General features: G+C 34.6%; 1 protein-coding gene across 1 annotated transcript; it reads right to left on the reverse strand.

Annotated features, from left to right (window-relative positions):
- Nucleotides 1-324: 324 nt before the first annotated feature.
- LOC128211804 (histone-lysine N-methyltransferase SMYD3-like) lies at nt 325-13098 on the reverse strand. Its single transcript, XM_052916876.1, has 11 exons — nt 12989-13098; nt 11733-11796; nt 11093-11258; nt 10039-10169; nt 9092-9159; nt 7787-7895; nt 7372-7482; nt 6481-6547; nt 4842-4973; nt 3168-3342; nt 325-2444 (listed from the first exon to the last, which is right to left on the reverse strand). Exons 1-11 carry the CDS (start codon nt 13096-13098, stop codon nt 2219-2221), a joined length of 1359 nt encoding a protein of 452 aa, XP_052772836.1. The 3' UTR covers nt 325-2218.
- Nucleotides 13099-13137: the final 39 nt, after the last annotated feature.

Raw genomic sequence — 13137 nt, forward strand, 5'->3', positions numbered from 1 at the left:
ATAAATCAAACGGACACAAACATGCATGCTGCAAAACAGTTCAAACAAGAATTATTACATTTGGAAAAGATACAACCTTTATATATATATATATATATCAAAAATTGTTCAATTTTAAGGTTCCAGATAGTATTCAAATGAAACACTTAGAATGTAAGAGTGGTCTACTGAAGTTAAGTCCCCACCAGGGCCACTTTCTCATGGCCTCTGGAAAGGACTCTATAGAGAACTGGTTTCTACCCAGGAAACGGACTCTAGGGCGATTCATATCATCTTTCAGCTTTCTATACAATTAAGCTGATATAAATTGGTATAAACTAAAGCCTTAAGTTAGTATTTATTGACTTTGAAGTATAAAACTTTAACATTTACTGTAGTAAATGTGCAGCAGAATGAAAAGTAATTGCCATATTAACGGCTGTTATCTCAATGAATGAAAAGTTGTTGAGATATTAAATGCCATGATCTCAGGCAGAATAAAAAGTCATTGACATATTAACTGCTGTGATCTAATGCAGAATGAACTGCTGTGATCTAATGCAGAATGAAAAGTCATTTACATATTAACTGCCTTGATCTCACGCAGAATAAAGTCATAAACAAATTAACTGCCTTGATCTCACGCAGAATAAAGTCATAAACAAATTAACTGCCTTGATCTCATGCAGAATAAAAAGTCATCTAAGACACATTTTTTCACTTCTACCTGTACATTCATGACAACATCAACATTATGATCATGGAAATTTTGCAATGTCACATACACAATTTATACATGAAGCAGTGACATACCTAGGAATAATCCAGTATGCCTGGTCGTACAAACAAATTTAGGTTCCCATAAAATCGCAAGTGCTTTAAACTCGAAATCAGTAATAAAAATCAAGGCTAAGGAGGTGTACAATGACAGTACCATATATACATGTAACTTTTCCATTACTTTATTTTGTCATAATGTGACCAAGTGTTAGAGTACAAAATATACAACAGAAGACACACCCCCCCCCCCTCGCCCACCCCATATAACATTGTTGTGTTGAGAGTATGGGCGTACACTTAAAAACAATTCAGGTACGCCCTGTAAAGTAAACCCATGCAAAGTATTGTAAATAATCTCTGTAGTTAAAATACCAGCTTAGACTGCAAAGCATGTCTCTGCGTTATTAACAAGTGAAGTCAGGATATTTCTCGGTAATTTTGAAAAATGACCAATAACCTTGGAATTGGGATTCATGCTTCTTTCTTTTACAAAATTGTATTTTTTTTTAGAATTCTTATGTTAGTTATACAAACTCAAATACTCTTACTAATTATTCAATTATTCAATTGGCAATTCAACATTTAGGAAAAAAATCATACTTTTTGGCATTGGAATGAAACTGAATATCAGCTATAAATTTGGTCACTATAAATTTGGTCAAGAATAACCCTGAGTCGCACCAATACAGAGTGCTACCACTACGAAGTCTCACCATTTTCAGATAACTCGTATTTATATGTTATATAGCAAAGTATTTTGGAAGAAAGGAAAAATATCTTTGGTCCATGATTTTAAAATGTAGAACATGTTATATAAGATTTCAATAAAGGCCTCAAAAAATGACCCTGACCTAGCCATTGGTAGAAAATCTACACTTTTAATCAACAAAATATAAATAGGGCAAGTTCTCCAAATAAGGTATGACTACATTAGTACCAGTTTTGTTTGTACGATTTCTCCTGTAATCTCGGTTTCACATTAAGTAAGACAATAAGTCCATAACAAATTGTTATTATGATTAGTGTCAAGCCTTAGGACGAAAATGTATTTTAATAGCTATCCTGGAAAAACAAACAAGCCCAGGAAAAACACAAATAGTAAATGAATGACAATGTATGTACACCAGAGCTTCCTTAACCCATTTTGGAGTATTTTCAATTGTAAGATAGATTTCCACTGCGAAATGAGGATTTAAGTCTGTTGATCATGGGAATCATACAGAATGCATCGTTTTCTGATATCAAATGCCAAGAATACTAGTACAAAGTATGAAGCATGTTGTTTAGATGTGTGTTTGGTGGTTGGAATTATAGTAAAAGAAAATGAAAAAGAAAAATATTCGGCAATATTGTTGATCATATAAAATGTTTTGTTTTTTACAATCAGGAAGCACAAAACCTATCCATAGGACACTTTACATAGAAACGATTCAGTATGGCCTAATCCATGGCACTAAGATCAAGATTTTTCCAGCTTCATCCTCATTTCCTCCCTACACTGGCCCACAAAAAGCTCGAGGGTGTTGAGTATCTCATGCCCCTCCCCCTGGGTGACCTTGAAAATGTTCTGTGCCCTCTCTAAGGACTGTAAGGCCCCTTTAAGGTCGTCCCCAAGATACAGCTGTAGTTTCCCCACTTTGAAGAGCTGTACTGCCAGGTGAGGGCTCATTTCACCATAGAAGGTGCTAAAAGTATAGGTACAAGAAATTTCATTAGACCATAAAAAGATGTTTGTTTCCGATTTTATCTCCCTCCAAAATATGAAGTCAGTAGGTTGGGATTATTTTTATTATGTATTTTTTTCATGGCAATATCAAGTGTGAAATTCTGAATACCATTTTCACACTTAAAACTGCCACTATTCAATATTGGATAAATATTATCTTGAGCACTCTATAATGCAGTTGTTTGTTAGTCATTCTGAAGCAAGAAACTGCCGAAACATATCCCCAAAAGGAGCAAACAATAATGGTCAGAAAAAAAAATGTATGATGGCAAAAGAGAAAAATAAGTTTGGTTGGGAAACAAGCAACTTTCTTAACCAGACAGGGAAGCGGAAGAGACAGGAAGATCGAAATTCTATAGTTTGAACCATTTCCATTCCTTTCTTTCCTTTTCTTTCAATCTTAAGGATATTCATAAACGTTCTTCTATAAATAATGGCAGGATGGCTTGAAACACACTACTTTAAGTGGTAAAGGCGTTGTCGGCCACTTACCCATGAAGTTGTGGGTTCAAATCCCCCACAAGGAACTTTTCTTAAACCTCTCAAAATGAACACCAATATTGGTTTTTGACTCAGGAAACTGACTTGAGAGCTATTCATATCAGCTTTTAGATGTCTTTAGATCTAGCTAAGATCAATAAATTTTAAAGCTAAAGTAAGTTAGTATAAACTAAGACCTTACCAATAAGGCTGAAGTGTGCGAGCCCCATACTTGGCAGCCAGTTCCCACTTCTCCAGGTTGATTGCAGCATCAAATGCGAGGTCCAGAATCCGGACGAGGTACACATTGTGGGCGTGCAGGACTCCTGCAGCCTTCTGTATGCTCTCTTTGCATGTCTCAAAAACTCCTTTCCACTCTTAAGAAGAATGAAGGTTTAATAAAAGAAGCTTCAATAGAAGCAGTTAAGATTTAATTTTGGCCTGAACTAAATGTTTTATCAAATACTTACTAGGGCGGTATTAAGGATATTTTAAAATCTTTTTAGATATTGAAAGTGTAAATTTTTGAATTCAAAAAAAATTGTTACATTAAAAATAATTAAATAAATAATGTTTTTGTGTTTTCATTTTAAAGAACTCAAGTTTCCGCATTTAATTGCAGAATATGCCTTTAAGCACAGCACTTTGTACTAGTGGAATAAAACAGCCAATACCTAAACAATTTTTGCCAATAAGAAAAACAAGAGCCGTCGTAAGACAGCACGCTTGACTACGCCGCTTTGAACACAATAATGATGTAATAATACTAAGTTTGGTCTCTTTATGTCAAACCTAATTAAAATTATTTGATACATAAGGTGACTTTGATGCTGCCCTCCCACCAGCCCGCACAAACAATGACGCAAGTCATTCAAATAACTTGATTTCCCATTATGAAAATGTGGTTAAGAATATACAAATATGCCTTTCAAACGAAATTAAAAAAAAAATAAAAAAAATTCAAGGGCAATCATTTGTATTTAGGCTTAAAACGGAGTTATGTTTCTTGTTGTAAGATGGTCGTAAATAATTTTGAATTTTATTAAGTGCATTTTATGAACGGTATAGAAGTTTTTTTATTAAAATCCCAACTTGCCATTAACTTTTACTTGCCTAAAACTTTAACCTAAGTCAATCAGGGGCCATAACTTGTATTAAGGATATGGAGTTATGTAACCTCATTGGGTGATGGTCCTGAACAATTGTGTGAAGTATTAAGTCAATTGAATGAAGGGTATAGAAGTTAATAAACAATATCCAAACCTGCCCTAAAACTTTAACCTAAGTTCCAAAGTCAATCAGGGGCCATAATTTGTATATAAGATAATATGGAGATATCTAACCTCATTATGTGATGGCTCTGAACATCTGTGTGAAGTATTAAGTCAATTGAATGAATGGTATTGGAGTTTTAAGTGAAAATCCCAACTTGCCCTAAAACTTTAACCTGCCCTAAAACTTTAACCTAAGTCAATCAGGGGTCATAACTTGTATTTAGGATAATATGGAGTTATGTAACCTCATTGTGTGATGGTCCTGAACAACTGTTTGAAGTATTAAGTCAATTGAACAAAGTATATAGAAGTTATTAATAAATATTCCAACTTGCCCTAAAACTTTAACCTAAGTTCCATAGTCAATAAGGGGCCATAATCTGTGTAAAGAATAATATGGAGTTATCTAACCATCATGTGATGGCCCTGAACAACTGCGTGAAGTATTAAGTCAATTGAATGTAGGGTATTGGACTTATAAGTGAAAATATCTACTTGCCCTAAAACTTGAACCAGACGCCGATGCTGGGGCGAGTAGTATAGCCCACCTATTTTTCGAATAGTCGAGCTAAAAAATGTCTTGTGCTTCTCTTAAGACCTACTATCTTGTTTTTTCCTGTCATCGGCCTGTTCTAGGGCTGCCTGACAGCTGTCTAACACAGCAAGAGCCCCTTGTTTAAGATCTGAGGAGAAATCACTGGCGCCACATGTTTGGCATGCTCCAAAGTCCTTCTCTGTCAAATAATAACAAGAGATTCAATATTGCATATACATACTACAGACATCTTACCAATGAGTGTATGACAAAATATTGTAAACATCTTCTCTAAATATTTAAGGAGTGTCACAACTTAAAAACTTTCACAAACTGACCAATATAGCTTTATGTTTCAAAATACAGTCAAATCCCATTGGCTTGAACTTGCTTTGCTTGCTTTCCTCATTGGCTCAAACTAGAGGTAAGGGACAAATTTCCTTCTACTGAAGTCAAGTCAAGTCAATATTTATTTATTGTCGGGTACTATCATCAACAGTTTAACATAAGCTATGAATAGCTTTTGACCGACATAATAAAAAAGCATAATTTATGTAACTAATATATCACACACATCAGTGCATGCAAATAATAATATTCAGTACAGCATGTACACTTGAAACAAATTAATAATTCTTATAATAAAATCACAAAAACATATTTGGCAGTTGATAGACATTAGGCTGTATATAAAATGTAGGTAAATTAGCATAATTTAAAGCATAAGTTAATCGAAAATACTAATCACAAGGTAATACGACAATGCATTTAGCATGGGAAATAAAACAAAAGAAGTCACAATTAATTAACATTATTTAAATCAAAGACACATTGAAAGAGACCAGCTGCCTAGGCTGATGAAGGTAAGCATTCCCGCCAGGCTTCAATTTCCCGAGGGTCAAGGTATTTTTTCTCTAGTTCACGGGAGCTCGAGTCAACAGGGTTCAATCGTAGATATTATAACTTCTCAAAAATATGAATTCAAAACAGCGATCTTATGATATGTGTATTGATGAGATTGCCCCATTAGCATTATCGTCGACGTCCCTAAAATCGCGACTAACCTTAATTCGCGGCCATCTTTGTTGTTACCTAGTTATCGCGAGTTTTGAGTGCACCTGCAATGCTGTGACGTCATATTTACTAGGGGAGTACTACTAGCGTATTTGCTGTCAAACTCGCGAAAAATGCGTCTTAAACAGGTAATTCCAGTATAAACAAGTGCACATGATATATATTAGGTGAGTTCTGATGACAATTTAATCATCAATATTCAAATGTTAGTCCCATACATTGTACGTAATCATAATGCTTGTTTTAAGAATTCTAAGATCAATCTAATCATTTTAACAACTTCAAGAAATGATTTCTGTAAAAACCATAATGATCAACTTAAAATAATATATAAATTGGCCAATCATGGAAATAATGTTATTATATATTTTTGATAATTTATAACTAGTGTTATGACAGATGAAGATTGAAGATTTGAAAATGTGCACACTTTTATGCACACATAACAACGTTTTATGTATTAAGCGCTGTAAATAATCAAATTAGTATTAATGATATAAAAAAAAATGTCATATCTAAAATTGATTAAAACTTTCCATGGTAAGTTTAATACCACTCATGAAAAATGCTCTATGTAAATATGCTTTTGTTTTTAAATTGAACTAAAAGAGTAATAATCAGGTGTAGCTTACTGTTATTGATGCCCACCACTCCATCACACCCTGACTTTGGACAACAGAAGCTGGTCATTGATGCATCCTGAAATGTAATGTTTGGATTGATATTTTGCTTGCTAAGGATTGTAAGAGTCTCGCCAAATTTGCTGTTGCCTTCTAGTAATCACCGTGTCCATCTGTCCACATTTTTTTAATTTTTTTTTTGTTACTAACTTATCAGCTGTTCGAGATACCAATTTCTTACTTTCTTAACTTTCTCACAGTAACAATACCCTCTTTTGTGACAAGTAATGTAACTAATGCTTAAAAATTGTCAGATTTATGGGCCTTTGTTTACTAAGGAAACTATGACATTTTTTATGTTTTTTTATAACTTAAAAAACTGTTCAATACATGTATATTAAGTTCAATCTTTATTTACTTGGCACTTTGTATACTTCGAAGTTATGAATTTTTTTATGGTTTCATAAAAACTGTTTAAGATATTAAGTTAAATTTTCTTTACTTGTTTTTATTGTTCTGGCAACATTAACAAGATAACTATAATTAAATTCTCATGTGAAACTACTTTTGTTATAGTATAGTCTAAATTGGACAGAAACTTGGCAAGTTGCATTATAAGGCAGAGAGGAGTGCACACAAATCAGTTAGAGCCCAGTATTGATCTGAAACCAAAACCTGAACCAAAATATCGATATTCTATTTAAAATATCACCGAAAAGTCCGCCTGATTCATAACACAGATTTTTATGCAGCAACCTGAATCGAAAAAGCACTATCCTTGAGGGGAATGTTCCTGAATATTGAGTATCAAAAGTTTTCTTGCAACTTTCATTTCAGTCTCGACAGGCTGATTGGGTTAAAAAAAACAAATAAAAAATATATATGGTAACATATTGTACTCACAAACTGTTCATCACTGCAGCGGGAACATGCGCAGTCAAAGTAGTACTGCTTTTTCAGGGCTGTCTGCCTCTCCTTCCTTGGGGCCAGCTGGTCAATGTAACTGATGAACACCTTTATATAAAATATTGTACATTAATCATCACATTTTTGCAAGTTTTGGTTTTTGCCTAAATTCATGTACATTGTTTGGGTTGTATTAGGTTGTTTTCGGGGCTGTCTGTCAAGGGCCAGTTCGTCAATGTATACTTTACTTTCGTTTTTGCATAAATGTAGTGTTTGATTTTGACTTGTAGTTTTATTCGTTATATTTTATAGCCTCATAACCTTATCTTTAATTTCAAGTTTCTAGTCAGGGCTTTTTTACCTTCATTAACAGAGGCCCAAATTCAAGCCCAAGTATAGCTTTTTCTGGTACCTTATTTGGGGAATTATCCAGAATGTCCTGTGTGGCCCTGACAACCAGTGTGACACCATGGAATGAGGTCACAGCATTAGGACTACAGCTGTGGTCAAGACGAGAACCCCTGGGATGCAAGCAATGGTTTGAAAACATGTACATTGAAAACAAATCATGATAGATTTTAAGTTCATTAATAAATGATTTATGGCTAATAGTGTTACAAACATTTTAATAGAAATTCATTAACATAATTTTTGTTATCAGAAATAAAATAACATGTGATCCGATTTTTTGTCAGCAGTCTTATGTCACTGGTTTCCATGCATTTTCGCCAAAAATGGCTTGTTCCAAGACCAGAAATAAAAAAGTTGTCATTAGTTCAATATGTGTGAGTGCAGCTTTAAAGTATATTGATCATAATGAAAGTATGACTCCAATGCTGACAACTCCAGATAAAGTACTATATCACCAACATAAATGATGCAACGCCATTGGTCCAGGACTGGTCATGCCGTGACCCCATAATTTTCCATATTGGGTCACTAAATTTATATTGTACCAAAATGACGTCCATTTCGATGAATAAATAGATCATTTAAACATGTATGCTTTCGCTTTCAGCTGGTTTCCTTTGCCCCATGTATCCCATATCTCACCTGATATGGTTTCCTTTGCCCCATGTATCCCATATCTCACCTGATATGGTTGCATTTGCCCCATGTATCCCATATCTCACCTGATATGGTTTCCTTTGCCCCATGTATCCCATATCTCACCTGATATGGTTTCCTTTGCCCCATGTATCCCATATCAGGTCACCTACTTAAATCCCATAACTTATAATATGAGTCAGACATGATTTGCAGGCAACACAATTTATATATCATATTGACATGTCTTTATATAAGTGTACACAAATCTCAAGAGGCCATAAAAAGTCTCAATTTCTGACTCAATAGGCAAAAATGCAAATCTTCCTTCTGAACAATTGTAACCTTTCTTCTTGGTCAGTATTGATGATGAAATTTGATGAATTTAATACATATTTAATTCATCAAATTATATCCATTCCAAATTTCTCCATTATTAACCTTTTTTTATAAAACGAATGCAAAAGAGATGATACTTTTAATATAATAAAAGTGCTTTACTGAGTCTGAGTCTAGATGCAGACGTGAGATATTTTGTAATCATGGCCTCTGGACTGTCAAGTTCAACTGCGTATATAACTTAATTATAAGAGTAATGATGAGATGTATAAATCTGAATGGATACTGGTTTGTTGCCAGATAAAACTTCTAATGGACTACAACAGCCTACCCTAGATACATTCCAACACCGAGGTCTTTCAGCTCGCCATCACAGATTGTATAGCTGTTAATCACCATCTGAAATGACAAGCCTAACTTTAAGCATACACTGGTGGTCTACCTTTTTTGCCCTTTTCAATAAAAACAAGAGGCCCAACAGGGCCTATGCTCTACTGGCATGGCTTGTTTGGTCATTTTCTATCCAGAGCATGTACATATGGGAAACATTTCGTGTTAGTTAATGGGCGCTGCCTGACAGTCTTGAAACATAATACATGCAATGTGAATATGGGGCTCTATAGATTATGAAAATGTTGCAAATTCAAGGGCCATTTTCCAGTCATGCCTGGTTGGATCTGGCTGATTTTCGAAAGGAACTGAGGTCTCACCAACAATAACCTACTGTATAAATTTGATTAACATACAATCAACACTTAAGACTTGATCATGTTCACAAGCAACTGTTTATGCAAGAATGTTGATGACACCGCGCCATCCCCTAAGCTCTCCAGTAATGCTAAAAATAATTGTATAGGAAAAAATTAACCTGATTAAAATTATATCCTCAGTATTGCTTTCCATGAGGATCTAAAGTTGACCTGAGGATCTATGGTTGACCATAGAGAGTTACCATCAGCCATTCAGAGGCCTACTTCGGAATTATATTAAGTGAGTGTACCAGGTAGAAATTAATTTTATCTAATTTATCCGATATTCAGCAAGAATTTCAAAATTTTATCAGAGTTATAGCTGTAAACATTTACACAAACTGTTTAATATTGATTTAAGTAATCCAAAAAAGATCAGACTGAGAAACAAATAAGAGTACTGCGTCAAAATTTTGAGTCATCCCAAAACAAAAATGATTTATAATTTTTCTATTTTTTTTAATCATAAAACCAAACATTTTCTTGGTCAATGAACTCTTGGATACCCTTTCATAAGACACACTATTACCTTGCCAAAGAGGTTGAGCAGTTTTGAAGCATCAGGCAGAGAGACATGACTCCCGGCATATTCCTTCAACGTGAACGCAACCTGCGCAAATTGTTCACTCCTCTCAGCATCCTTCTTTATGTCCTCCGAGTCTGAAAAAGGTCACCAAATGTTTTGAACCAAATGAAAACATATAAACCAGTATCCACAATCATTTAAGTATTTATCCTAAATACATTTAAACAATAGTGTCATGAATTATTGGAGCTCTAGATATGGTGTTAGCTCAATAATATTTTATTTTTTATTTATTTATTTATTTTTATATAATATTTGTCCAGAATATTTTTTGAGTATGTGACTGTTTTCCCAATAAGTCCATATTATGCATCTTGTTTAAGTTTTGGTTGATGTGTGCATAGAAGCTGTGTATGTGTGTGTGCGTGTGAGTGCGTGTGTTCTTGTTTAACTGTACTGATAGAAAAAGTATATACCGGTAAATGTTATATTATTTAAAGATGAACATGTAATGTGTTTTTACTTTATGCGAAAAATAAATGAGAAAAAAGTTTAGGAGATATGACATCTACACAGTAACCCAGATAACCGACTTAAAAGAAGCTGTCACAGATGCAGATAACACCTAGGCTATAATAATATCACAATGTTTTTCTTCCAAAACAGTGTTGTTGTTATTTTTAAATTTATTTTTATCGACTGTGCCTTGCAAATTGGGGAAAAAAGTAGACTTTGGGAAAAATACAAAATCAGGCCAAAATAACTAATATAATGTCAAATATACATGTTTTCATATTTTTATAAGGCATTCATTATGCTGTAAAACAGTAGTCTTGATTATTATTTTTCAGAGAAATTCATTGCTTTTTTATTCATTTATGTAATCTGGGAGTAAGATTCTTATTGATCCCGGATGTAACCTGCATTTAACCAAAAGAAATTTGGGGGGAAAATGGACATTTTTTCACACAAGGAAACAGCCTTTAAAAAGCAGTAAATTGCACCAAGAAAAATCACTGCAATTAACAGAGAAGTTAAAAATGCTACTATCACCCACGAGACATAAGATCATCCAGTGTCCTTGACCACTCGTTGTTCTGAGGCAGGTTGAGGTTCTGTGAGATGACCAGTCGTAGGAGAAGGCGGACAGAGTCCAGTGGCTTCTTGGGCTGGATGGCCTTCAAACACTTGCATTCCTGCTTGTGAACTGTCCAGTCACGCTTCTACAAACAATCAGTTGAAACATGCTTGTATTATATTTCTGGTTCTTGAACAATATTAGAGTTATCATTCATGTCTTATAAAATAAAAACCTTACTAAAAAACTTATTTCATCTTTATAACATCTTTATATTAGTTTTAATCTTTACTGATTTATTTTAGCTTGATTGTGACAAAAGCTGAGACCTTTTAAAATTATTGTTGAGTCCATTTCCTGGGCAGAAACCAGTACTTGGTCTTTTAGAGGCAATGAGAAGGAACCCCTGGTGGGTATCGAACCTACAAGCTCTTCAATAAGAGGCAGACAGCTTTACCGCTAGACCATTCTCAATCTCGTCTTCATATTGAGCAGTTCCATAAATACATTTTGAAAATGGATACACTGTGGCTTTAAATTTGAATTCAAACACATGTTCCTTTCACCATGAAACATATAATTAATTCAATCTCTCAATTGCTACTCTTACATCCTGTACCTGGCAAACTTTGTTGCAGTAGAATATGTCCGAACATCCAGTACATTTCTTCAGGTTCTCTCCCCTGAATAAAAACAAGATAATCTGGATTAAAAAAACCAAACTGAATTCTAATCTATTTTGAGGTTGTAGATGGGTCAGTTGACCAATCTAGTCCTTCCTACTTCTAGACATTTTCTGTAAAAAGCTAACAATATTGGGAGTTATACTACAGATTTTTTTATTAAGAAAAATGTGTGGCAAATCATAAGAAGCTTTTAAACTAAGATGCTGACGAATGGAGCCCTTCAACATTATTGATATATGCTCAAATATTGTCCTTGAAGACCACAAATTTGAAATGAATTATTATTGAGAATCATTAAAAGGCTGTGATTGGTTGATTGACATTATCACATGATGCTACCAATGTTTTCAAAAAAGGTTTAAATATTTGTCAGCTAAGTATGAGTCTCTTTGGGAAACAATATTTTCATTTGCTTGCTTCTCACTAAAACCAGGTTGTTTTTTTTATACTTTAATTGTATTTTTGTTCTGAAATTTGGCATCAAAGAGTTAAATAATTAAATAATTGTATTATCTGATGTACTACCATGAAAATTATTTTGGTCCTAAATCATGGCAGAGTCCTAATGATCAGATATTATCTAGAACTACTTTCATTTTCAAACCCCTACTGGGGACCTAGGCATTAGTGCCTCAAGTTGCAATAATGTTAGTAAAGGTTGTGAAAGGAATAGAACTTATTAAAGCAAAGTTAAAAAGGGGAGGTACAGATTAGGTTTAAAAGGGGGGGGGGGGCGTTGTAAATAGGGTGAGTACTGTCAACGTAACTGCCACCTTTGTTTAAAATCAGATTATGCACCAGTCAATTGTAACCCCCAGACCCCCCAGGTCCTGGGGTATACCAGGGATAGCAAGGGAAATGGGCTGTGTTTTTTCCTTCCAGATGGCCCCACAGTGCCGGGTAAATGTGGTGGTTTTGTCTTCGCGCCGAAACCAGCCGGGAATGGGCGTTTCCTACAGTCCCTGGGGAGCGGGAGCATTTGGTGGGGATTTTACCCTGGCTTGGCTCGACTGAAAGTCAAAGTCCCCGCTATTCCCCGGATCTGGGGGCGGGGGGGGGGGCGTGGTTACAATTGACTGGTGCATTATAAACAGTGAATATCATAAATGCTAAAACAACTGTAAAACAGTTTTAAATCACAAAAAGTGTAAACTTAAATGGAAATTTAAATTATGAAAATTTCTATTACAAAGTGAAGCACTGATCACATCTTAAACCTCGATGACTCTGGAGCAGTACATGACAAAATGGTTCTTCTTTCAGTATGATTTCACCCACTGCCATCATGCTGCTCATCATTTCCCGAAGTTTCTGACGGTGCGCTCATAAATTTGTCCA

The sequence above is a fragment of the Mya arenaria genome, chromosome 12, assembly GCF_026914265.1.
Source record: "Mya arenaria isolate MELC-2E11 chromosome 12, ASM2691426v1".
Lineage (NCBI taxonomy): Eukaryota > Metazoa > Mollusca > Bivalvia > Myida > Myidae > Mya > Mya arenaria.

Bases quoted from the DNA above. Each gene is read 5' to 3' on its own strand.
- LOC128211804 (XM_052916876.1), bottom strand. From the start codon at position 13,098: ATGATGAGCAGCATGATGGCAGTGGGTGAAATCATACTGAAAGAAGAA. The intron at 4,974-6,480 runs GTAAGCTACACC...ATTATTTGACAG, and splicing joins AGTGGTGGGCATCAATAACA to AGAAGGACTTTGGAGCATGC. The intron at 2,445-3,167 runs GTAAGGTCTTAG...CTATACTTTTAG, and splicing joins CGCACACTTCAGCCTTATTG to CACCTTCTATGGTGAAATGA.